A 26259-nucleotide genomic window follows, 5' to 3' on the forward strand; every position below is an offset into this window, starting at 1 on the left:
TTGTCTTCACATTAAATTCCGTAAACAAAAAAATAATTTATTATTATAATTTAATTATACGAATATTAAATATATTAATAAGTTTTATAGAAATTGTGATTAAACTTTTATATGTTAAAATGGTAATTAAAATCTTATTTTTAAAAAATTATGTCTATGTCAAATTTTAATAAGTATAAATTAAGGAATATAAACTTTATAATAATTTAGAACATACTTTTTAATTGTTTTTGTTATTTTTTAAATGTATTTTATTTCTAATTGATTCTCTAACCGTTAATTAATTATATTTTAAATTACAGAGACTAAATTTGTAATGCCCTTAATTTTCTAAACCTAATTAGTAACGTCATCCATGCATGCATAATTCATTATGCGGGAGCTCATCATAAATAACCTTGGAAAAACACAAATAAGTCTTCTCTAAAAGATTCATAAATCCAAAACAAACCTATCTCCTCCGAAAATAAAACCTTCAGTAACTGAATTCAAAATAAATCTAAATAACAATATTCAACGTTTAAACGTAAACTTCTAAAAATATCCACTCTTCAACTTCCATGATATCCTCAGCTCCACCGTCAACAGTACATTTACACCTTGTCTTTACCTAAAAAATGTAAGTAGCACGTGGTTTGAGTATTTTATGAAATATAAGTGACTTTACTGTTGGAGTTAGCTTACTACCTGTTGTATGATGGTACATGCCCCCTGGCCCTTGCATGCACCATGTTTTAGTATGTGATATGACTATATGATATATGAATTATGTTACTATTTATGCTATGAAACGTAATGGATTATATTGACTGTTGACTGTTTATGTTATGTGACGTTATGAATTATATGTCAGCAATATATGCCATGAAAATATTGATCGATGCCATGGATACACGTAGTATTATCGAGTCATGTCATGAGATGCTTATGCAACTGGAATGTACTTTCATATTATGTAATATGCCATATAATGTAAGTCATGTGAGATGCAATGTAACGTAAGAAACGTATATGCTTATGGGTTACAAAATTTATTAATCGTTATCGGTTTAAAATAAGTAATTATGAAGTATATTTATTTTTATTACAATAATAAATATAATATGTGAATTTAAATTTTTTTGTTTTAAAAAATTAGGACTAAATTAATTATTACTAGAATGAAAGTAAAAAAAATATTTGAGTTATTTTTGTTTTTTTAACTGTTTGTGTACTTTCAATTTTTTTATTTATTTATAATAATATAAATAATAATTTAAAAAGTTTTTTTTTTCATGTAATTGAAATACTTTATAAATAGAAAATTATAATTTAAAATTTTATCTCTCCTAAAATATCGAATAAAATGGAAAAAAAATAAATAAAAATTCGTTAAATTATCAAGTATTTTATTTATTAAAAACCTCGCTGCTATTCTACGCTATTTAAAATTAAATTGTGATTTTATCGGATCTTTTTATCATTATAGGTACACTTTTTAAATATTATAAATTCATATTATGCATCAACCTCTATTTTAATTTTTTAAAAATTTGAATCAAATTTAAAAAAAAATTAAAAATATATATTTTTTATTAGTATCACGTTTTAAAAATATTATATTATTTTTTATACGTTTTTTTTTGTTCATATCTTAATAAAAAATTAATTTTTTTATAAAGTAAATAGTGTTAATGCTAGTTTTAAAATTCTGTTGGTACTTTTTAAACATAACTTTAATGGTAAAATATAATGAAACTACGATAATTATGTTTTTTAGATTTTTTTTTTTTAAATTTAAGGGATAAAATATTTTTATTAATTTAGCTTTATATTAAAATAATTTAAATTAGTCCAATAGAGATGGAACAAATTTTGAATTTTTGTTTCTATATTATATATTAAATATGTGCATGGTATAATAATCATTCCTATATATAATAAATTTTTGAATTTTTATTTAATCTCTATAATAAATATGTAATTATATACGTGTATTTTAAGAAATTAAATATCTATTAAATATAAATTAAAAATTCATTAATTTAAAGTCATACAAGTCTATTAAATTAATAAAATATTCAAAATTCGGTCGCTAATTTTACAAAAAGATAATAGGTTTTTTTTTTTTAACGAATGAGATATATTATATGCTTTAAATTTAATTTATTTGTTGTCTATTGCGAATAATAATAATAATAATAATAATAATAATAATAATAATAATAAGAGATAATCTTTATTATTATCTTGATTAGTTGAATGGATATTATAATTTAAATAAAGGTTAATTAATTATGACTTTACTAATCTCTCTAAATATGGGAGTTCAAGTCTTCAACTTTGTATTATTTAATTAATAATTATAAAGGTAAAGATTGAATCCCGAGTTACCCGACAATATAGAAAAGATCAATTATAGGTCTAAAGTTCAACCGTTCGATTCTCCATCCTATAGTTCTTAAACTTAAAAAAAAAAAACGGAACTACATAATGTATGTAACAACCCAAGCCAACGCTGACAGATACCTCTTTTGGTTTTTCCTTTCGAGTTTTCTCTCATGGTTTTTTAAAATGTGTCTGCTAGGGGGAGAGGTTTACACACTTTTATAAAAAATGCTTCGTTCCCCTCTTAAATCGATGTGAAATCTCCCTTTCGAGGTTTGTCTAGCGTCCTTGCTGGTACTCGTTCCCCTCTCCAATCGATATGAGATATCACAATCCACCCTCTTTGGGACTCAGTGTCCTCACTAGCACACCACCCAGTGTTCCCCTGACGCTGACACATCACTCAGTGTCCATGTGATTTCCCACCTTGGTTGAGGAGGAGAACGAAACACCCTTTATAGGGTGTGGAAACCTTTCTCTAGTAGACGTGTTTTAAAGCCTTGAGGGGAAGCCCGAAAACCTTTCCCTAACAGACGCATTTTGAAACCCGAAAGGGAAAGCTCAAAGAGGACAATATCTTCTAGCAGTGGGTTTGGGCTTGGGCTTGAGCCGCCGTTACAATTCATCCTGTTTGGGGCCCAATATTCTCGTTGACACTCATTCTCTTTCCAAATTTACATATATACACACTCAATCTTTGACCTTTTTATTAGGAGTGTACATAGTTTGGATTGGGTCAGGTTCGAAAAATCTTTTGAACCCATCTTAAATTTTAGGTTAGTTAGGTCGGTGATTATCTATAGAATTAGAGTTCACACCCCAACTCAACTTAACCCAACTTGGTTGAGTTGATGTTATCAGGTTAGTTTATTATTATTATTATTTAATTATTTAAAAATTAATTAACAATTTAATAAATTACCTTTTTTTTCTTCTCTTTTTAGTCTTCAGCGTTCGATTCTCACATCAATTTTGGAATCGCTTCCATTTACAGAAAATGGCGAAATTAGAGCCCAGAAGCTTCCAATTCGTTCGCTATCCACAACTCTGCGTGGAATCGTTTTCAATTCCAACTCCTTCTAGATCAGATCGTCTTTGATCAAAGTCGAATCTGCTACTTAATTTGATTTCTACGTCACGGTATCATCTCTTAAAGTCACTGCGGTGATTTCTGACCTTAATTCTTCCTTTACGTTGTAGGATCGTGATCGCTTTGCTCGAATCTTACTTCACAATCACAAGGAATGCACAGATAAGGTCTTGAATTCGACGCAAGAGCAGCGTCCTCCCTACCGCTGTGCTTTCAGTTAAGTGATCCATGATTTTAGTTTAGAGATTATTGATTGTTTGCTTCTAAATCTAGAAATAGGGCCGAGTATTGTTATAATTGGAATTAGGCGTGTTAACAGGGGAAACTGAATGAATTGGATTGAGTTATCAATTTGAATCTTCTTTTGAGTTGAGTTCGTGAGTTCTTGATAGGAACGAATCGGAATTTTTTGTTAAAGGGAAAGTTACGTACGCTTAGCTGTTGTGAAATTAGGTTATGATATAGTTTTTGTCGATAAAATTTTAGAAAGTTTGGGAACTTTTGTTTTAGATTCAATCCTGGCTCAAAATGGTATCTACAAGTTATAGTGTCTATAAGCATGTGATCACTCTGTTTATGTGCCCTAGGCCTCGACTATAACTCTTATCAAATTGGTAAAACTCAAGCCACCTTACCAGTTGGACGCTTCTTGCGGAATCAACCTAAGGAAAAGTTTTAGAATGGATTAACTTGATGATCAAGATCAAGAGTAAAGAAAACTGAGGTTTAATCAATAGTAAAACGGGTTAACTTGATGATCAAGATCAAGAGTAAAGAAAACTGAGGTTTAATCAATAGCATTCAAGTTCTAAACACAAGAATTTGCCTTAAGGTCTCAACAAATCTAAAATAGAAACTCTATTCTTTTCAATTCCAAAATGTGATATCTACCCTAAAAGAAAAGAAGAAAAGAAGGTTTTATAGCCTTTGACAACTTAGCCTAGTGACACATCACCTCTCTATTAAAATGGCTAGTTGATGAGAAATATCCATAACCTCCGTACTAAAATGGCTAGTTAACGAGGAATATGGTAACCTATGTGAATTACAATATAATCTTAACTCCTATATTAAAAACTAGAAATTAGCTTAAATGACAAACAAACATTTAAATTTTAATTAAATAATGCAATAAATGGAATATGCTTATTAACCTTCCTTGGACTAATTCCATAAATTTAACTCTGAGTTCATTAAGTGTCAATTAAATTGCATTTAATGTATCTCTATCTTGAACTTTAACACTTTGCACAACATGTAAGGAAGGTCTCCAACCTTTTCTAGAATTTCCTTTGACGAGCTCACCGTAGCTTGATTATATGTGACTAAAGCTTGTTGTAACTTCTTGACTCTCCTCCTTGTAATTGGTCGTTGGTCGATAACCCTGAAATATCAAACATCCACTACAAACGGTAGACGGATGATATTTTTCTTTGAAATGGAAGAGGGAGTGCAAGATAACTAAGAGGGGAAGATATAAGAAAAATCACACTTTTATAAGTTTATTGTCATCTAGAATATTACACTCTGCTGTACACACAGTTGTTCTTCCTCGAGAAATGCAAATCAAAGAAAAATAAATTGCAGACCACCTAATTGCTCTCCTGAAAAAAATTGAATGAAAAAATAAAACTGAAAACTAAACATATGTTCAAAAATAGAAAAAAAATGCAAGCTCACAACATAGCTTTTAACATAAAAATGAACACCAAATGCTTAATAAAGAGCAGAAAAAAAAAAATTAAAGATGTTTGCAATCGACTGCAGGCGAAAAAAACAAAACTTGAGTTTCGTCCATCAATCATGAACACAAGTCTCTGGGCAACAGAAGCAGCTAAAAATGCACTGAAGCTGTCCCTTCCACTCCTTACCAGTTGAGTTCAATCAGTTCAGGAGGCTCCTTAGATCTAATCTAACAACATATGGATTTGAAAGCCAAGCTTCTTCCACTGGTAATATATAACTGCAGGAAACTGAGTGAAATGATCAAAGGAAACCATATAAGAACAGTTAGAATAGTTGAAGGGCCATTTTATGCTTATTCTGTTTCCATTTTGGCAACTTATAAAAGGCGTCTTTAGTCATTCCAAACTTCTCCCTGAATTCTTCTGATGAAAGGTATGTCTGCAGAGTTTCAAAATTAAACATCTCAGAAAAAATCATGTCAAGAATCTATAGATTCAACTTGAAACATGACTGTTTTAGTGTTACCTCTCGTTTTGTCACATCAATGTCTGAAATAGGGTCGGCTGACGTAGTTTTTAGACGCTCGTATGGATATATTGTGAGGCCTTCCTCATCTTCGGCCTCGCCTTCTTTCACATCTTCTTGTATGGTGAGAGTTTCGATTCTGACTGGGACTGAGTTGTTCTCCTTCTCCTTATCCTTAATCTCCTTATCATTATTACTAGTCTCTGGTTTAGGCTTGGTAGGCTCTGGAGTCACTTCACCACAATACAAGGTTATTACGTCAGTTACAAATGGCATGAAAATAGTCTCCACACAGTTATAAGTCGAAGCCTACCTTTTATAGAACGCGGTATGATAGCTTCTCGAGCTGGTGGTGGTCTTTCAAAACTAGCACTAAGGGCTGCCAATGTTGAAGATTTCGCAACAGACAATTTTGCTGAATCCGAGCTTATTAACTTCGGGAAGATCTTTCTATTCATTGGGGGTGGCGTAGAAAGGTTCCTTGCATTGGGGTTCTCAAAATTAGCAGCCAATGCATTGAAAGCAGGAGACCTCCCCCTTACACGGACCCTTTCAGGACTAAAAGACATGCTCCTAGATCGCTGTGATTTGTCTGGCACTGCAGACCTCCCACCGTATGCTACTGGTCTTCTCTTTGGTTTCTGAGTAATAGAGGAGTCACTTCTTAATGGATGCAATAAAGACCAGGAAACTAGGAAAAGAATGTGGAGCAGGACAGTCGATAATCAAGGGAAGACATGAAGCGTATATGGTATTGGATTATGAGTCTTTTAAAAGAAGTGATACGATAATCGAAAGGAACGAACTGCAGATTGATAGAAAAAACCTTACATCTACAGTAGGAGTGCCCCCGCTTTTGACTATTGTAAGTTTCCTTTGAAATGAGTTTCCATGCATCTGTTCATGATTGAAAATGTCAATATCTTGCTAACATTTTTAGGCACTACTAGAATAATTGTTGAATTCTTACTGAAGATTTTGCAGAGTCCCATGTGAAGAAGCGTGTGAAGAATGGAGGTTCACTTCCTTCCGTGATAATATACACTGGAGCTTTAGAAGATAGATTTTCCAACAGAAAATCATGTTCAAGAAATTTCTGTTGTGATACAAAGAAAGTTATCAATAGTGAAAATCCACGTTTGCTTGAAAAGTTGACCAAAAACTTTCAAAGACAAAATTATCAATGAACAAACTGTAAACTTTTAGTATCAGACTCCCAAGATATGGAAAGGACATGATATTGATGATATTAGAAAAGAAAGAGACCGACACGATGAGGAGAGATCAACGAAAAGTAACATGTGATGTTGGCTGCTCTGAGCTTACAAGATTAACATAACTATGGAGGGAATACATTATTCGTACCTCACCAATAGTTAAAGCTTGTAGTCTACTCCTAGAGTCGACTTGTTGGCCAACCCATACAAATATCTCTGAGTGATTATCCAGAATGTACATGTCTTCAGTCATCAGATCATCTTGATCAAAGTTATGTACCTCCACCACCTACAAAAACTTCACATTAACCAACCTTCTTGGGAAAGACATAAGGTTATTTACTGTCACTAGCTTGTCAATGTTGAGTATTTATAGATACCAAGGACAAATGATTGTTCTAGTGATAAGGGTTTGAGTATCTCCTCATCCTTGCTTGGGATATTTGGAGATACTCCAAGGTTTGGGTTCAAGCTCTAAGTTGAAAATTTAATAACTTTAATAGCTTTAAACTCTTCTTGTCTTGAGGAACTGACTTGGGATAGATAGGGATTAGGGGCATAAGAGCTTAGGCTCCCACTACTTACCCCAGCTATTAAAACAAAGAATCAAAGTAAAGTGAAAATAGGACATCATAGGAATACATCTATTTCCCAATAAAACTCAGTAAATACGAAATGAAAAACACATATATCTATGGACTGGAACGAGAAAAGGATGTACCTTCAAATTCCCTGCACGTCGGCATAATCATCACAAGATCAAAGGAAAAGGGGTCAAATTTAAAAGTTTAGCAGAATTGAAAGGCACAAGATAAAGCTTACAGCTTTCACCAGCAGGAAGAATAATACAGACCTCTAGAGAAGGTACAAGAAAATAGGTGAGGGTCGCTCTCAGCGTCTCGTGCAATTTTTTGGCTAGGATATTCAGATTTGCCTCCCAGCAAATTCCAAAATTGTTCAGATTCTGTGCCTTCTTTTTGAGGTCTAGACTGTACATTGGGCTGCTGACAATAGGAAAACATGTAAGAAATCAACAAGAAAATGTTATGATATAAAACAGTATGCAAGATGCTAACCATTTGGTTAAAGATTCAGTAAAAAAAGAATTCTAGCCTGTCCTGTTAAACAAAACTTGAACTCGCTCAACTTCTTTGCCAAAATAAGATTTGGTATAGCTCACCAAAGAATTGCTTGTGGATGTGAAATGAGAAGCAATAAATTTATGTAATCAGGTTTATTTCCTACAGAACACATTAGCAAGAAGCTTCTACAACAAACTCGGTTTCCAAGGACAGAAAGTACACAACCTTTATCAAATCCAGCAACCGCTCAACAAGCTCTTGATTATCTGAGCTTGTAAGGCTTCCAGTCCATGTAAAGACAGTGGAGCTGCTATTCAATATGTAGCAGTAGGAGGAATTCAAAGACGATGCAACCTGACAAAGGAGAATATATAAGCTTTGAGGTAAAAAGTATAGCTTTCGGGTTACGTGTAGTACTGATTTAACATGAAATTGAAACAAAAGGTCTAATGTTTGAATCCTTTTAGTGTCATTTCCTCTCTAAGTGATACTAATAGTTCAGACACTTAGTTTCTCAAATCAAATTAGCATCTACTTTGTGAGTAAACTTACTGTCTCAATATCATTTAACTAAAGACATCCTTATCATAAGCGTGCATGACTAAAGAACTAGCGGAACGTCATGGTACAAAAAGGTTAAACCACTTTAGGAAAAGTACTGACCGGGTCTACTTGTATTGCTTGCATATTTTCAGGTCCAGAGCCCTGAACTCTAAATAATGCAATCCCATCCTCTTGGTAAGTTTCATCTTGAATTTCCTTCTCCGCAACATAATTCTTGTATCCCTTACTTAGGCCTCCCTGAAGTGTAATTCATCATATTATCTTTCAGACAAGGAAAATAAGATTTCTCCTGCAACTTTCTTTAAATGCAACTTGAATCTAACAGACCTTGAAGACAACAAAGCCTTGGAAAATTGAATGAAATTGTATCGGTTCACTCCCTTCGTAAATGCGTGCCTAGGATACAATGTAATGAATCAGAAACAAGAAGATATTAAAGACATAAATGTACATCAAGTAACAATCCAAGTGATGAATCTACCTGGACTGGAAGAAACTTTAATGACTCAACCATCTTGTTTACCAGTGATAATGCTGAAGCTCTTTCTTCCTGAGGGAGATGCACAAAAAAGAAGTCTGACAATAAGGGAGAGAACATACAAGGGATAATTGAAATCTAAGATGCTGTATAATGAAATATTACAACTGATAGCATGGATTTATCCTAACATAACAAATTACAGTCTTCCCAGTTCATAGTTACCAAAAAATATCTTAACATACGACTAATTTATGACGTTAAATTCTCCCATAGCCATCATGTTAAAGTGTAGGAATTGAATGCTTAACTGGACGATAAGCTAGTTAAATTTTGTTGTGCTAAGGTGGTGATTTCTTCATTTGAAGCTTTAGGAGCATTTATTACCTCAACGCTTTGCTTCCCAAACCATGTTCCTATAAGATATTCGTCTCTATCGTCTCCGGGATACGAGTATTGAAAGATATAGCAATCTCCACTGTAAAATTTGGACTGATCAGAGGCAGGAATGAGAATCTTTTCATTGCCACTAACTCGCCAAACCTGTGTCATGGAGGAACAGGAATTGTTGACCATAGAAGAAAAACAGTTAGCTATATTTACAAATTAACTCATAAAAAAAGAAGTTCCAGAACGCAGTATATTATGATCTTGGATTGATTAGCCACTGCTAATTAATATACTTGACAGATACCAGAGATTCCATTATACTTCTCATAGCTAAATAGATGCCTGGATGAACTCTCAGTCATCCTCTATGCGTAAACACCCTTCAATGATATTTGAGTCACTTATTCTTGAACAGGGAGTAAATAAATTATCAAGATAGATTCACATCAGGTCCTTTTTTTGTTCAGATATACTTGAAACTTTCTACTTCTGTTCCTACAATCAATTGTGAGAGCTTCAGAAGCCACACCTGCAAGTTCCCAGTGCAATCAATGTATGGCTGGGGTTCTTCTTTTACGGGATCAGCTTTAAGAAGACCCTTGACATTAACTCCTTGGCGCTTCAGAAGAGCTAAATTAGACACCAAGAACCAAAACACAAGAAATTAATTTCTGGTGGCAATATAGATTAAACTGATACATCGACAACACCGATACTTCCTAACCTGCAACCTTTCCTCGACCGTCCTCTGACACCACTACATTAGTAACTTGAGGCCACGAGTCAAATTTAGATCGGAATGTCGCTGTCTCAAAACCTTCAATCACGCAAGTGATTTGTGATCTTGGTCTATCAGGCCCATGCACCAGTTTCTGTTTACTTAACAACACAAGTTAATAACAAATTCTATAATGCCATGTTACACAGGTAAAATGGATTCAAAAGTACAGGGTGAGCTGACCTCGGCAGCTGCAGTTGCTTTTTTCCGGTCGTCAAGAGAGGTATTTCTTCCCATCCATACAAATACTTCATATCCACCATCTAGAATATAGCATTTGTGTGTTTCTAGCAGGTCTCTTGTCAAAGATCCAGCATCAACAGGTTCCAGTTGCCCCTTCTCAATTCTTTAAAAGCAAACATATAGCTTTCAGAACTACAGTACTGAGTTTAGAGGTACATAATAAATGGTTACCAACTTTCAATCGCACAGGAAAGTAGAATGTATTTAGTTTTAGGATTTATTGATGGTCATTGGTTATGACTCTAGCATAGCTGACAATTCTGTTCAAAACCATTGTAACTTGCTGAAGAGATGTGTGTGCGCATTGATATTCAATTACATAATAACATTGGTAGGATTTTCTAAAAAGGAGAAAATATATTACCCAAATAGCTTTGTTGAATGAGAATCAAGAGGCTTATCCTCATCACTAGATGTTTTCCTTGGAAGTGGAGCAAAGCCACCAAAAAAGCCCCAAAATTCTCCAGTTTCAGAATCAGCCATCAACTTTCCATCCTCTACAAAAAGTTAATTCACAAACTGATATTCCTCAATGATCATCTTTCACATCCAACTAACAGATCCATCGTTAACTTACCAATGGCAGCTATCTCACATTTTCCATTGTGATATGTATCTTTAACATATTGAACAACTTCCAATGCTTTTGCTCTCTCTTGAATGGACGAGTTCGAACCGTTAAATTGGAAAATCTTAGACTTGGTATCTAGAACAAAAATGTCGTCATGATTGAGCGAAGATCGACTGAAAGGAACCTGTCACCATAATTCCACATTCATAAAGAAGCAAAAAATCCCCAAAACACCCTACCCAGAAAAGGAACTTACCTCTTTCACATGGACAACACGTTTTCCTTTACACACGAACAACCGAGTCTTATGTTCCTCAGCCTCAGTGTGCTTGAACCCAGATGAAAATCCACCTTCTTGAGGTATAATACATGGTTTAAAACAGGACAAAAATTTCTCAGTCTCTTGACCTTGAACCTCACGATATTGTACAGCACGTCCACCTAGAGCTGCATCGAGTTCAATTGTCTTGATGGCAGCAGTACCTGATTCATCCTGTGTATTAATAAGTCACTTAGTCAAAACTTCATACAAAAAATGGCTGTTGAAAAGTACTTCCATGGTATAAATACTGTACCTGAGTAGTATCCCTACCAAGCCAATAATGAATATCATGCCGCAAGGCACCACTTTTTAAGGAGGTTGTCTGCACAAAAAAGTTAAACACATAAAAACATTCATTTGAGATTTATAAACCAATAAGACAAGCTAAAAAGACACTCAACAAGTTGAGTATATAACCTTTGTCTGTGTCCCAATAATTCCAAGACATAAACAGTAGACTATATAATGCTTTTTTAGGCAGATAAGTATGCATATAGAACTAATCCTTCACATATCTTGGATATCTACGTATGCATTGCTCTTTAGGAATTAATATCCATTTGTTGTTACCTTAAGAACAATATAAGAGTCACCAGTGAAGAACTTCCCATAAGAAGACTTTGGAACAGGAACAGGATTAAAATTCTCTATGCGCCATATTTCTAGCCCACTTTAAAGTGTCAAGGAACAAAATGTGGAAGTCATACAGGAATGAATAAAATCTTTAGTTTCTTGGAAATTTGCTAATCTGATCATAGCTCGGTAGATTAGATACCAATTACTATCCTAAGCGTTGAAATATAGTTGATTGGATCTTTTTTGATGCAGTGTCGATATCGAACACAGAAAAATTCAAAATCTTAATCATTAAGGATACGCCTTTTGTCCTGCCCCCTGGAAAGCTGGGTCCAAATCTCTCATGGAGACAGCCATAGTTCTATAGTATTTCCCACCACAGAAACACAGCTATTCCACCCTGCATAACAAAACAAAGAATTATGAAATGAGCAAGATTCTAGGACAGTTCGAAGTAAACAAATCAACCGATAATGTCGATGAGAAACTCGACACTTCCTTCCCGACCCAATTCTTAGAATTGAAAGGTTGCATAAAAACTTCAACATTTACAAACTAAAGAACCTCAGAAGTTAGAATAGTCTTGTAGCAAAGTTCAGAAACAACTTAGTGAGTTAGAACATCAAACAAACAGAAGAACAATAGCAAAAGAAAGGCTGGAGAGATCAAGGAAATCCAAATGGATTCACCCATCAATATCCAAACATAAATATAGACATACACATAGATATATATATGTTACGGCCTAGCACTGTTCTTGAATTTCCATGACAATCTTTATTCAAAACAATAGCTTTAGGCCTAGAACAATACATAAACTAATTAGCCAACTCTCTAACTCCCTAGAACAATACATACTGTTCAAAACGAATCAAATCAAGTCTAGTTTCAACACAATTCAGCTCAACTAAGCCAGAGAACAAGTTCAACAGAATCAATCCATAAAATTCAATCCCAAAGACCCATTACTCGATCAGATCAAACACTCAACACCCAACAAAAAACGATTCAACCACAGAAATCTACAGTTTTCCCCAATTCCCATGAACAAAAAAACCCTTAAAGAAAACGACCCATGTTCCAGAATTCAAACCCCAACACTGAAACCAAAAGAAGGAACAGAAATCAAGAGAATCAAAGATTGATTCCGAGTACCCGAGGCCGATTAAGCTAATCGGAAATGGAAAATCCAAGCAGAGAAGCGCACCCAGATCCAGTCCCAGGGTCAGAATGATACAAACAACACTGTTTCCCACTTTTCACAGCGCACAAGAGAGAGAGAAAGAAAAAAAGACTTTGGGGGAGAGAGAAAGTAAAGTGTTGAGGTGAAGAAGAGAGAAAAAAACAAGTATAGAAATGTAGAGAGAGAAAGAGAAAGAGACCCACAAAAGTAGTTGTATTGAAAATGAGAGGCAAGGCGAGGCAAGGCAAGGCGTGCTGATCACTAACTGCAACAGAAGGAGGAGCCCAAACAAGCAGAAATGAACTGGAATCTTAATAATCAATTAATTAAAATTACTCCCTTTTCTTTTATGGGGATTTTCTTATGTGACAGATAGATTTATTCTATAAACAAATTTAATTCTCAAGCATTCTTTATATTAATCATTCACCAACTTTCAGCCCAGAAGAACTTGTTTCCATTATTTATCCATCATTTTCGGACAACCCTGTTTGTGTAATTCAATTTAATTCAACTTCATAGAATCATAGTCCATGTTTTTTTTTTTCTCTCCAAAATTAATGACTTGGTTTGGTTTTTATAGGTAAAAAGGGCACGGAAAGCACGAAAGGAGGAACGTAATTGTCCCGTTTTGTTTGATTACACGCTTAATCTCAGGTTCGATTTATTTGATATTTAAACAAATATGAGATAACTATATAAACTTTCTTTTCTTCTTTTTTTTTTTTTTTTGTAATTTTTTTGGTTTGATATGGGATTGAATTTTGAAAAATGACAAAAAGTTCAGGAACTTTTCATTTTATATTTAAACAAAATACTAAAAAAAAACTACCTAGCATAAAATTGAAAGTTCCAAATAAGACTATTAATTCTACGATAAAACTGTTCATACCCAGCAATGCAAGGGAAGCCATCGATAAGATACTAAAAGTCGTGAATATTTTTGGAATTGGAATAGCCATTCCGCTCATTTTATCAAGATAAGATGTATTCTATCATAACTTATTCCTGCCAAGAAAAAAAAAAGCACAGCGGCAATAAATCCATGAAAGATTATTTGTAGAATAGCTCCATTGTGTCCCGTTTATAGAACAAATTGAATTTTTAACAGTCCTATCTTAATTTTTAACACTGAAATTACTTCCATAGGTAAACGATATTGTATTGAAGAATAAAAATATATTTGTCGAGTTTTTTTTTTTTTTTAATATTAAGCAAATTGTAGCTTTTAATATCAAAATCACCATAAATATATAGGCTAAGAAAAAAAAAAAGTCAAAGCATGCATGAAAAGCACGTAATTATTTTAGAGAAGCTTATATTTTAAGACAATTAATTATATGGTGACATTTTAAGACAATTAATTATATGGTGACATTGATTGAATAATTCAAATTATGCATATGAAATGTGATAATTTAAATTAAAAAAAAAAAAAAAAGATTCCATAAAGCTTAGTGGGTGATTTATATATTTATTTAATTTGAAAAGGATGGAGGGCAATTAAGGAAAATGGGCCAATTTGATTTTTGAAAAGCAATAATCAACCTCAATAATGCATATGGTCATACAGCTCAATTTGTTTTTTCATCCCCAAATAAAATAATGCTTTATTTATATATATAAATATATATATATATATATTTAAAATAATGTGCAACTTTTTGAAAAATATTATTTAAATATTTTTATTAATATCTTTAAACATTTTTTAAAATTTTTTTTACCATTAATACTATATTTAAAAAATATGTACGCTCTTTATATATATATATATATATTATTATTTATTAAAGTCTTTAGTCTCGTTAAATTGAAAATTTATAAATTAAATTTATCTAATTTCTAAAAACGGTAGATTAATCCATTTCATTTTCCAACCAATAATGGGAAATAAAGGACTTTAAAAGAAAAAGAAGACGAGGCAAAAAACGACTAAGACTCCAAAAGAAAAGAAGTTGAGCCTATGAAAGTCCCACATCGACTAATTTAGAGAATGATCATGGGTTTATAATCAAGGAATACTATCTCCATTCGTATGAGATGTTTTGCGGAAGCCGAAAGCAAAGCTAATTTTCTTTATTTCCATCCGGAGGGTAACAAGTTTCATAAACAGGTCTTTTTATCTTTTGATAGCGTGTCCTTTTAAAGTGGAATTCATCATTTGTTTTTTCCTTTCCATTCACTCGGATCTCTTCCGTTTCATCGATTTTGTCCGGATCCTCCTTTTCTTCCGAAAGAAGAGAAGGAGAAGTATCTTCTTCGGTGGATCCCTCTTGTTCCTGTTTAGTCCCCTCCGTTTCGTTCAGTTTCTTAGTAAGAATGGGTGACAGTATTCTGCCTAAATAGTAGACACAGGTAATAAATAAGAGAATACTAAAGATTCGAACCATAAAATTTCTTAATTCTGACACAAGATACTTATTAGATCTAATATAATTATTTTGCTATATCCAGACTAATATCAATCCAACCCATTTCATGAATAAAATGTGACCAATTGACCAAGTGTTTTGGGGAAGCCGAAAGCAAAGCCATGAGAACTTAGGCTCAAAGTTGACAATATCATACCATTGTAGAGAGTTGTGTTCATCTAACATGACTTTTTCTTTCTTTTCCTATATTTTTCTTCCATACTTCTCTGACAATTTTAAAATTTAACACTTTTTGAACATCGAAATTCTTCAAACGTCATAAATTTTTCGGTCTGAAGATTCAATCTCAAGAACAAGCTACAATGTAACAACTCGAATTTCTAAGACCTCTGTTTAGGGTCATTATTACATCCCTACGATTTTCATTTGATGGCTATTTTCGTTAGCGTTTTCAGTCATGTGCAAAGCCTCTTCCTTCACCTATCGTCAACTAGAAGGACACCTTGTGGGAATGAATTCGATCTTTCTCGATCTCTCCAATTCTCTCTTTTGTCACACCATAGTGCATTACTTCTTCGTCACTATCGTTTCTGTTGAAAAAGTAGAATGAAAACGTCAAATTTAGATACAAGAGAAAAGATCGATGTGATTCAGCTTGGTTCATACCAGTTTAACTCAATTTACCTTTGTTTGGTCTAGCTCGGCCTAGTTTCTATCCAGTTTAACATTCATCACCTCTCAAGTTGGTTTTCCTTGTATTTTAGCTCGATCCAGTGGTTTTCTTTAAGTTTTGAGTCCGTTCAAGAATTATTTAAACCTCTTCTAATAAGATATTTGAGCTATAAAAGTCGTACATGAATGATAGTGGTTGGTAACATACGTTGGGATTAAGCCAAAGTGTTTATTAGCTAAAGGAAGTTTAAAACGAGAGGTAAAGTGAACTTACCGTTCGAACATCTTAAAACTTGTAATTAATTCCACAACTCGTTGTCCCGACATTTCCCTGACTACTTTACTTGCCACTTCTAAGAGTAAAGTGAACTCACGTGTTTTTTAGGAAAATTCTTGGGAGGTCATCCAACATAGATTTGGAGTCTCTATGCTCAGGATTATTCTCATTCATGCACCCATCTTTTACCCGGGCGTCATATTCCTACCAACTTCTTCAGTTTATCTCCAAATGTAACGGCCCAGATTCACGGCTAGCAGATATTGTCCTCTTCGAGCTTTCCTTTTCAGGCTTTCCCTCAAGGCTTTAAAACGTGTCTGCTAGTGAAAGGTTTCCACACCCTTATAAAGGGTGTTTTATTCTCCTCTGGTTAGAGGCAAATTCGAATCTAAATTCTTGTTCCAATCCTATTATATAGAATGATCGAGTTAAGCCAAAGTACAAACTCTGTACATAAAATCCTATACGAGTTCCTTTGAAGAGGTTTCCACAACCTTGGGTCCAATGTTCGAGTCATAACATGTGATGTGCCACATTGGTTGGGGAGGAGAACAAATCACCATTTATAAGAGTGTGGAAACCTTCCCCCTAGTAGACGAATTTTAAAGCCTTGAGCGGAAGCCCGAAAAAGAAAGCCCAAAGAGGACAATATCTGATAGGGGTAGATCTGGGGTGTTACAAATGGTATTAGAGCCAGACACCGGACGATGTGCCAACTTTCTCGCTGTTCCCCGAAGGGGGTAGACATGAGGCGGTGTGCCAGTAAGGACGCTGTGCCCCAAAGAGGGTGGATTTGGGGGTGGTCCCACATCGATGGGAGGGAGGAAAGAGTGCCAACGAGGACGCTGGGCCTCGAAGGAGGGTGGATTGTGATGTTCCCCGAAGGGGTAGACATGAGGCGGTATGCCAGTAAGGACGCTGTGCCCCAAAGAGGGTGGATTTGGGGGTGGTCCCACATCGATTGGAGGGAGGAAAGAGTACCAACGAGGACGCTGGGCCTCGAAGGAGGGTGGATTGTGATGTCCCACGTTCGTATCCACCCCCGCGAGATTAATATTTTCTATAATTTAGTATTTTAAAAGGTTTTTTTTGGAGCCTATTAAGTATAAAATAAAACAATTTTTCTTTCCCAAAAGGGCAATGACTCAATCGAAAGTAACAAAACTCAGGAGGGTAAAACAGTCATTTCAAACCAAAACCCTAATTTTTCTGTCTCGCTAGGGCTTCCTCTCTTCAAAATAAAAACCAAACACCAATCTGGAGAACGGCGGGTAGTCCTACGCTCTACATTGCTTCTTCGCAATTCGCTTCGATCAAAATTCACATTCGAAGATCAAACAATGGGAGTTTTCACCTTCGTTTGTCGGAAATCCGGTGGCGAGTGGACCGCCAATCAGTACTCAGGCGACCTTGAAGGTTCCGCCGCTTCAACCTATGATCTCCAGAGGAAGCTCGTTGCGTCTGCTCTCTCTGTCGATTCCTCCGGTGGCGTTCAGTCCTCATTCTCTTACGTTTCTCCCAGCTCCGCCGTTTTTCAGGTATTCTTCGTTTTCTCTGCTGGATATTCGCTGAAATAGGCAAAAAGTTGTCGAGATTATCAACACATGTTCTGTTTTACCCGTTTGTCTAGTGGATTCTTCGAACATATTTGATTTTATTGCTTGATTGTTCTCGATCTCACGCATTTACTCTTTTATGTTTGATTTGGTTAATCTCAGTATTTAACTGATTGTGTTTTTTTTTTCCGTCGATTTGCAATGACGGGATTATCTTTACCTAGTTTTTTCCTTTTTGATGTGTGAGTGTTACTTTAAGTTCGATCTGTAGGGTAATGTTGTTCATTTGCGAATATGGATTTTGATTATGAATTTGTTCAATCAGCAGACCTCCAAATTTTTTCTCAATATATGAACACATTTTGCATTTTGAATCATTTCATTGCTGGCAATCATATTTCTAGTATGTTCATTGCTGAGTTTCTTGATTGGTTACAAGTTATCTGCATTCACCCTAACTTTGACATTTAAATTAAACTTCTTTGAATAAGAAATTCTGATATTGTGTGATTCCTTGTTGGGAAGCTTTCTAGCAAAGTATTTAGAAAAGCTTGGTTTAAGTGAAGGGTCCTTTGAACTCTATTTATGATATCTCCTCAAGTATCTGACTGCATTCCTGCCTGTTATTGCCTACCATGTACGCCTACCCTAAACCTTGTTATTTCAGGTGATCATTGGTGGTGCTAGTGGCGGTGGTATCATTAGTGGCGGAGCAGCGGCAGCCGCCCCTGCTGGAGGAGCTGCACCAGCTGCAGAAGCCCCAGCTCCAGCGAAGGAGGAGGTGAAGGAAGAGAGTGATGATGATGACCTTGGCTTTTCACTTTTTGATTAATTGGTATAATTACTTGTTATTGTTTATCAATCTCATAATTTTTAGCACTAAAATTTTCTCTTCAGGATATTATGTCTATGCACTTACTTGAATTTGCCAGTTCATTAGCTGTTCTTGTTAAGGACATGAAATTTTGCTACTGATCTTTGTTAAATGGTTGAGAATTAGATGTGTTCTTTCTGCTTACCTTCCATTGATTTATTTTTTCAGTAAGTAGAGATGTCTATATAGCTCGTGGAGTCTGGATTTTGTGAGTACCTATTATCATACTTCTCTTAACCAAGATTATGGGCTAAACCCGCCTTATAACCATCCTACCCGGTTTCTTGGCCTTGTAACCATCCTACCCGGTTTCTTGGTTTGAAGCTTTGCGTCGGCTTATTCTAGATGCACATAAATAAGAACAAAAGGAATAGTATAAATGTAGCAATATGAGCCAATTTGAGCATGGTTTAGACTGTAATCTTCCTGAAAACTCAATTTTCGATTTCGCTCTTTGGACTAATGAGTCAATTTTTGAATCCCCTCTCTACACTATTGCATTCAGTCAAGTCGCTCGATTTTCATTAATATCAGCTTCAGCTATGCCTTTGATTGAAGAACTATCTAACTCCTCCCGAAAAGGGTTAGAAAAATACATTCAAGTTACTTCATATCAATCTAAGTTAGATTTCAACTAAATACATCTTCTGAAGCCAATTTCTAACCTTTCTAACCCAACCAAAAAAGAACAAATAAATTCTAAGCTACAAATAAAGCATTTGTAAAATTATGTTCCAAATCCCACTTAAACCCTATTGTGGCTATCATCTCCTTTTGTCCTTTGCTTAAGAAGATCACTATAACCACCAGCAGAACTGATAGCAAACTCAGTCAATGAGCTCACAGCAAATGACAATCCAGCACACAGCACTCTTATAGCTACTTCAGCCATTTTTTCAGCACTCATTTCATCTTCAACTTTCCCAAACTCCACCATTTCCATGTTCCCGCTCGATCCCTCCGCTCCCCCAGAACTCTGTGACCCGACTTGTATCCGGTGAGCGTCGTCTCGTTGCTGTTGTTGTGCATGGAGCGACCCCATTCCAGCAGCAAAGAAGTCAAGTCCATCTAGCACTGGCTTCTCTTGGATTTCATCCAAGACCCTCTTCCATTGGATGCAAAGTCCAAAGATCGGAAGTGCTGATGCATTCGACCGACGAGGAGAAAATGGAGGCTTTGTAACGTCGGAGGAATCCGAGTTTACGCAGCGGAGAAGCCATCCGGTTATTGCGTGCATATAAGATCGTTGAGAACCGATCCACGACTCGAAACAGCTACGCCAATTCCTGAGCTCTATCTCGAGATTGGCTGATGCACGCGCTAGCCAATTTGGCTCAATGACACGAGATGAAGAGAGCTTTCTAGCATCCAACTTCGACGGTATACCGGCAAGTAGAAGCTTCGCTTCATCTAACGCCAGCTTCTGTAGTTGGTGACATTCTGCCATTACCTTCCACATTCTTGCTAACCTGTTCATCACAAGAACTATGATGGCTAGGTTCAAGTTTAATCAACCATGTTCAACAATGGATACTTACCCTTGAACCAACTCTTGAAGTTGAGGTTGCAGTTCTTCATCTCTTAACGTTTCAATTCGTTTCGCCACAGCTTCAACCGAGTGGATCGAAACCTTTATCTGAGTATGCAGATCTCTCATGGTAGATCTTGTTTTTTCTACTGAAGATGGATCTTCACCTTTAACGTCTTGGTTCCTCAGTTGATTACATTTTTTCTCGTACGCGATTCGAATCTTTTCTCCAGACTGTTTCATAAGACGGAAATTATAAAGATCAGTCGTCTCCGCTGCTATACCTTAAAGAAAGTTCTATAAGACATCTAGAACATGGTTTGAGGCCAAATAATCATCTTTTATCACGATCGAAGAATCGGCTCGTAAGATCCGAGTAGCCTAACTGATAGTGTTGTTAGTTTTAATGCAGGAAACATTAGAAGTCAGGAGAAGATTTGAGCTACATACCCTCACTTCCTGGTAGAGCTTCTTCTCCCAAGCATATAATCTATCTAATGTTGATTGATGACCAGGTGAAAACGAACTGGATTCTTCCGATATGTCGTCGGTGCTCTCGTAACCACTTTCGTCCTTAGTTGCAGAAGAGCTGATTAGAAATCTTGATGAGGAAGAGCGAGATGAAGCCGAGCGGAACAATGCTACTGGATTCAACATTTTCATGGCTGCAAAGAAGAATTAGACTTCATGAACAAATGATTTGAACGCAAATCACATATGTAACCGCCTAAACCCACAGCTAGCAGATATTGTCCTCTTTGGGCTTTTCATTTCGGGTTTCCCCTCAAGGTTTTTAAAATGTGTCTGCTAGGGAGAGGTTTCCACACCCTTATAAAGGGGTGTTCCGTTCTCCTCCCCAACTAATGTGGGATCTCACAATCCACCCCCCTCAGGACCCAGCGTCCTCGCTAGCACACCGCTCGGTGTCCGCCTCCCTTCGAGGCTCACCGTCCGGTGTCTGGCTCTAATATCATTCGTAACAGTCCAAGCCCACCACTAGTAGATATTGTCCTCTTTGGGCTTTCCCTTTCGGGTTTCTCTTCAAGGTTTTTAAAACGCATTTGCTAGAGAGAGGTTTCCACACCCTTATAAAGAATGTTTCGTTCTCCTCCTCAACCGACGTGGGATCTCACAACATACGAGAAGGAAAAAGAAGTAATTGTGGAACTAACCTGTAAGTTCATTTGAGGTAGTCATGTAGGGAGCTTTTCTAGCCTCTAACAGTGCTGAGACCTCATTAGCTGAATTACAAACTGTCATAAACTGAGCATCTATCTCTTTGATAACCTCTGCCATGCTCGTTGGCTTTCGGTTTACATAAACAGTAAAACCCGGTGTTTCGTCCTTTGATTCGAGATCGACCACTGCTGATTCTTGGCTTGTACTTGCAACAGGTCCAGCATTTTGGACTCTTGAAACGTCGATCTTCCCATTACCACGAGATCGTATGCCTTGTAGTTCATGGCCCATCTCGCTTTCATGGTTCATTTCGTCCTCGTTTTCATCCTCATCCTCATCTTCATCCTCGTCTTCTTCATCCTCGTCCACATCTTCAACAAGAACTTCCTCTCTACAACAACTTTGGCCAGTTCGTGTTCTGTCGTCCGTGGTATTTACTCTATTGCTGTTGTCTTCCCACCTATAGCTATTGTCATCGTCTTCCTGCTCGGTTTCGTCTTCTTCCAGTTCAGGAATCCCTTCTTCTTCTCTAACTTGTCTTAGCCCTCTGATCTCATCATCCATTGCCATATGATCGAGACCATTGTTCGAAGGGTAGCCGTAGTTATCCAACGACGAAAACGGATTCCAGAAGAAGTCCCATTGCGAACTTTCGGGTGTCGGTGACGGGGGAGGGATATTTGGTCTGTTGTTAGGAGAATAAGAGAAGAATGAGGAATTCATTGGTGGGGATTGCATTGGAAAGAAACCATCAAATCCATATTGATGCATAGGTGAATAAGATTGAACTCTCACTATTTCTGGTGATTGAGGTCTCTCTTCTACAGAAACTGCTCCATTTCCTCCTGATCTTAGGTAGTTTACTTTCACCACTCGATTCGGTTTCGACTCGATCGGAAGTTGTGGAAACGACCTCGGCGTTATTGATATCAGACCAGGACTTGTTTTCTTTACAGGTGTGAAAGGTGGTGTAATGAATGAATCTAACAACAACTCACGAGGTTCATATCCATCGACATACTCACGAAGAGCGGTAGATACTCGTTTTAACGACTGGATGTAGGCTAGATGTCCACATGCTAATCGTCTCCGCTGCTCAACAGCTTGTTTGATAAAGTTCTTCCTATCTTTACAAAGTTTAACAGCCTCTTCATCTTCCAGCTTTGACATGGAACATCCCATATCTTGATTTGTCCCCTTTGTATGAAACAAGTTTGTGACACTACGAATTCGTTAGGCTCGAATCGAAACCGAAATCACGAGGGTATTGCTGTGTGTTTCTTGCCAGATTCATAAGGTTTCTCTGGGCTGTTCAAGCAAAAGAAGCAACTTCAAGGCTTGAATTACTTGAGTATTTCAAAAAAGTATCCTAAATGCACACACAAAACAAGGAAGCAAGATCCTAATATCAGAGAGAGGGTTTTGAAGATTAATGCTTTTCTTAATTTTGAAGTTACACAAAAAGAAATCTATGAAGGAGATGCCAAAGATTTCTTCTGAAACAACAAGAACTTCTCATCCTTAACTTGCTAGTTAGAATCTCGAAAGGAAACGGTAACAACCAAGCCCACCGCTAGCATATATTGATCCCACATCGGTGGGGGAGGAGAACGAAACACCCTTTATAAGGGTGTAGAAACCTCTCCCTACAAGACGTGTTTTAAAGTCTTGAGGGGAAGCCCGAAAGGGAAAACCCAAAGAGGACAATATCTGTTAGCAGTGGGCTTGGCCCGTTACAAATTGTATCAAAGCTAGACACCAGGCGATGTGCCAGCAAGGAGACTGTTCCCGAAAGGGGGTAGACACGAGACGGTGACCTGGCCTCGAAGGGGGTGGATTTGGTGGGGGTCCCACATCGATGGGAGAAAGGAACGAGTGCAAGCGAGGACGCTGGGCCCTAAGGGGGGTGGATTGTGAGATCCCATATCGGTTGGAGAGGAAAACGAAACACCCTTTATAAGAGGGTGTGGAAACCTCTCCCTACAAGACGCGTTTTAAAGCCTTGAGGGGAAGTCCGGATGGGAAAGTCCAAAAAAGGATAATATCTGCTAGTAGTGGGCTTAGACCGTTACAAATGGTATCAGAGCCAGACACCGGGTGATGTGCCAGCAAGGAGGCTGTTCCCCGAAAGAGGGTAGACACAAGGCGGTGTGCCAGCAAGGACGCTGGCCTCGAAGGGGGGTGGGATTGTGAGATCCCACATTGTTGGAGAGGAGAACAAAACACCCTTTATAAGGGTGTGGAAACCTCTCCCCAGCAAGGACGCTGGCCTCGAAGGGGGGTGGATTGTGAGATCCCACGTCGGTTGGAGAGGAGAACAAAACACCCTTTATAAGGGTGTGGAAACCTCTCTCTAACACCCTTTATAAGGGTGTGGAAGCCTCTCTCTAACACCCTTTATAAGGGTGTGGAAACCTCTCTCTAGCAAACGCGTATTAAAAACCTTGAGGGTAAGCCCGAAAGGGAAAGCCCAAAGAGGACAATATGTGCTAGCGGTGGGCTTGGGCCGTTACACTCGGTTTTAAAACGGTAGAGATTACCACATCCTTGTAAGAAATGTTTCGTTCCCCTCTCCAACGAATGTCAGATTTCACAGAAACCGAACAAATTTTGGATTCAGATCCAAAAGAACAATAAAGAGACACAAAACAAAAGGATAGGTATATAAAACTACAAAATAAAGAACAGAAAGTAAAGAACAGGCAGATTGTAAATGATGACTGCAATATATCGAGCTTAGCAAAACACAAGAAAAGAAGATAAAGGGCTCAAAGTAAAAAGAAAGGAGGACCCATTAGCAGAATTCACATGGGAAAAACCTGATCAAACATCAAATGGGTGAGAGAAATTCATTGAGATGAACAGAGATATCAGAAATTTACAGTTCAACAAGACATATAGAACCAATATTCTCATTTCCCTCATAAAACAATGGCAACCCAGAAGAACAAACATTGAGAAAAAGCACAAAATCCCCTGAAAAATCACAATCCATCAAGAAATAAGTCAACAATGTAGCGATTTCAACAGAAAACAATGGCAACCCAGAAGTGAAAATGTGGAGAAAAAGCACATAATCAGTAGAAATTCGCAGCTCAACAAGAAACAATCATGTGATTCCCACAGAAAACAATGGCAACCCAGAAGAAAGAACACATAATCCATCAAGAAATAACTCAACAATGTAGCGATTTCAACAGAAAACAATAGCAACCCAGAAGTGGAAATGTGGAGAAAAAGCACATAATCAGTAGAAATTCGCAGCTCAACAAGAAACAATGAAGCAATCATGTGATTCCTACAGAAAACAATGGCAACCCAGAAGAAAAAACACATAATCCATCAAGAAATAACTCAACAATGTGGCGATTCCAGCAGAAAACAATCGCAACCCAGAAGTGGAAATGTGGATAGAAAACACACGATCTCCGAAAAACTACAGTCCATCAAGAAATTTTATTAACATTGTTGCGATTTCTACAGAAAATCACAAGAACCCAGAAGAACAAAAGCAGAGAAAATCACAAAAACACTGAAAAATTAGGGGAAAAGTACCTGACGGGATGAATCTAGGCCGGCGGAAAGGAACAGAGAAGAGTGAAAGATTGATTGATTACAGAGAGTGAAAGAGACGACGATGAAGGTTAGAGAGAGAAAGAGGAGAGAGAAGAGGGTTTAGAAGAAAGAAAAGCAACGGTCAAAAAAACCCAGAATGGAGGAAGAGGAAAATCATGAAAGAAAAATAAAAAACTAAAGATCCATTCTCGTCGGGTAGCTCATTAAAGAAAGCTCATACGACCTTTCCAATACATTGCCCTTTCTTTTCCCTTATATTTCAATAATGCCATTACCTATTTTTTATATTTATATATTTTATTAAAAAAAAAAACTATTTTGATGGAGATGAATACCGTACTTAAAATCAATAACAATTCAAGCTCACCGTTAGCAGATATTGTCTGCTTTGACCTATTACATAGCACAACTATCAACCTCACTGTTTTCACACCCTTATAAGGAATATTTTGTTTCCCTCTTCCATCGATATTGGATCCACAATCTCCACCTGCTTTGGAGCTTAGTGTTCTTGTTGGCACCTGCCACTTGTCACAATTGCATTTTTGATGGCAGCGGACTTGCGATTGTGTGACACTCACTTTCCAACGACAAGTGAGTTAAGTCAATTCGTTCTTACGTCGCCTACGGCCAAGCGACGTATGCTCGAGCCTTTGGAGCTCAGTGTCCTTGTTGGCACCTGCCACTTGTCACAATCGCACTCTTGATGGCAGCAGACTTGCGATTGTGTGGCACTCGCTTTCCAACAACAACACCCTTATAAGGAATATTTTGTTTCCCTCTTCCACCAATATTGGATCCACAATCTCCACCTGCTTTGGAGCTTAGTGTCCTTGTTGGCACCTGCCACTTGTCACAATTGCACTTTTGATGACAGCGGACAGAGAGAGATTTTTGAAAGAGACGTTATATATGCAAGCAAGAGAGTAACAACAATGACTCACAGTATATAACTATTGGTAGGGGAAAGTTGACGTGTTTGATTCTGATACCATTTATAACAGCTTAAGCCCACCCCTAATAAATATTGTCCACTTTAGGCCGTTACGTACCGTCGTCACCCTCATGGTTTAGAATGCATCTATTACGAAGAGATTTCCACACTCCTATAAGAAATTGTTTGTTTCCCTCTTTAACCAATGTGGGATCT

At 36.7% G+C, this 26259-nt stretch overlaps 3 protein-coding genes and 1 long non-coding RNA gene across 8 annotated transcripts; 2 read left to right on the top strand and 2 right to left on the bottom strand.

Annotated features, from left to right (window-relative positions):
• Positions 1-3305: 3305 nt before the first annotated feature.
• Positions 3306-13869, top strand: LOC147792009 (uncharacterized). Its single transcript, XR_015421636.1, has 4 exons — positions 3306-3471; positions 3568-8350; positions 10327-10572; positions 13656-13869. It is a non-coding gene; the product is annotated as an uncharacterized LOC147792009 (long non-coding RNA).
• On the bottom strand, positions 4935-13261 carry VLN5 (actin filament bundling protein P-115-ABP protein). 4 transcript variants are annotated; one of them, XM_023681145.2, is made up of 23 exons: positions 13045-13261; positions 12191-12289; positions 11884-11983; positions 11567-11635; positions 11248-11484; positions 10998-11175; positions 10785-10917; positions 10361-10523; positions 10124-10271; positions 9929-10029; positions 9397-9552; positions 9013-9081; positions 8859-8927; positions 8631-8768; positions 8193-8321; positions 7739-7889; positions 7607-7617; positions 7034-7174; positions 6639-6764; positions 6500-6565; positions 5982-6309; positions 5669-5892; positions 4935-5581 (listed from the first exon to the last, which is right to left on the bottom strand). In XM_023681145.2, exons 2-23 carry the CDS (start codon positions 12244-12246, stop codon positions 5468-5470), a joined length of 2907 nt encoding a protein of 968 aa, XP_023536913.2. In that variant the 5' UTR covers positions 12247-12289; positions 13045-13261; the 3' UTR covers positions 4935-5467. The 4 variants fall into 4 exon arrangements, with proteins under 4 accessions (XP_023536913.2, XP_023536914.2, XP_023536910.2 ...); XM_023681146.2 differs by having other exon boundaries at positions 7739-7886; positions 13045-13260; XM_023681142.2 differs by having other exon boundaries at positions 5669-5901; positions 13045-13258.
• Positions 13870-17634: 3765 nt separating the features above from the next.
• Positions 17635-18970, top strand: LOC111798687 (60S acidic ribosomal protein family). The gene is made up of 2 exons (XM_023681988.2): positions 17635-17934; positions 18620-18970. Exons 1-2 carry the CDS (start codon positions 17737-17739, stop codon positions 18782-18784), a joined length of 363 nt encoding a protein of 120 aa, XP_023537756.1. The 5' UTR covers positions 17635-17736; the 3' UTR covers positions 18785-18970.
• A 427-nt stretch (positions 18971-19397) lies between these two features.
• Positions 19398-25271, bottom strand: LOC111798684 (nitrate regulatory gene2 protein). 2 transcript variants are annotated; one of them, XM_023681986.2, is made up of 5 exons: positions 25089-25271; positions 21527-22841; positions 20805-21019; positions 20365-20588; positions 19398-20295 (listed from the first exon to the last, which is right to left on the bottom strand). In XM_023681986.2, the coding sequence occupies exons 2-5, from the start codon at positions 22713-22715 to the stop codon at positions 19572-19574; spliced, it is 2352 nt and encodes a 783-aa protein (XP_023537754.2). In that variant the 5' UTR covers positions 22716-22841; positions 25089-25271; the 3' UTR covers positions 19398-19571. The 2 variants fall into 2 exon arrangements, with proteins under 2 accessions (XP_023537754.2, XP_023537755.2); XM_023681987.2 differs by having other exon boundaries at positions 21527-22902.
• Between the last annotated feature and the right edge of the window lie 988 nt (positions 25272-26259).

Source organism: Cucurbita pepo, chromosome 7, assembly GCF_057944985.1.
Source record: "Cucurbita pepo subsp. pepo isolate OVF chromosome 7, ASM5794498v1, whole genome shotgun sequence".
NCBI classification, from domain to species: Eukaryota; Viridiplantae; Streptophyta; class Magnoliopsida; order Cucurbitales; family Cucurbitaceae; genus Cucurbita; species Cucurbita pepo.

Bases quoted from the DNA above. Each gene is read 5' to 3' on its own strand.
- VLN5 (XM_023681142.2), bottom strand. From the start codon at position 12,246: ATGGCTGTCTCCATGAGAGATTTGGACCCAGCTTTCCAGGGGGCAGGA. The intron at 7,890-8,192 runs GTTGTGTACTTT...TCCTATTGTCAG, and splicing joins GGTTGCTGGATTTGATAAAG to CAGCCCAATGTACAGTCTAG. The intron at 6,765-7,033 runs GTACGAATAATG...GTATCACAACAG, and splicing joins AAGCTTTAACTATTGGTGAG to AAATTTCTTGAACATGATTT.
- LOC111798687 (XM_023681988.2), top strand. From the start codon at position 17,737: ATGGGAGTTTTCACCTTCGTTTGTCGGAAATCCGGTGGCGAGTGGACC. The intron at 17,935-18,619 runs GTATTCTTCGTT...TTGTTATTTCAG, and splicing joins CCAGCTCCGCCGTTTTTCAG to GTGATCATTGGTGGTGCTAG.
- LOC111798684 (XM_023681986.2), bottom strand. From the start codon at position 22,715: ATGGGATGTTCCATGTCAAAGCTGGAAGATGAAGAGGCTGTTAAACTT. The intron at 21,020-21,526 runs GTTAGTTCCACA...TCTTCTTTGCAG, and splicing joins TACCTCAAATGAACTTACAG to CCATGAAAATGTTGAATCCA. The intron at 20,589-20,804 runs GTATGTAGCTCA...CTTATGAAACAG, and splicing joins AGCTCTACCAGGAAGTGAGG to TCTGGAGAAAAGATTCGAAT.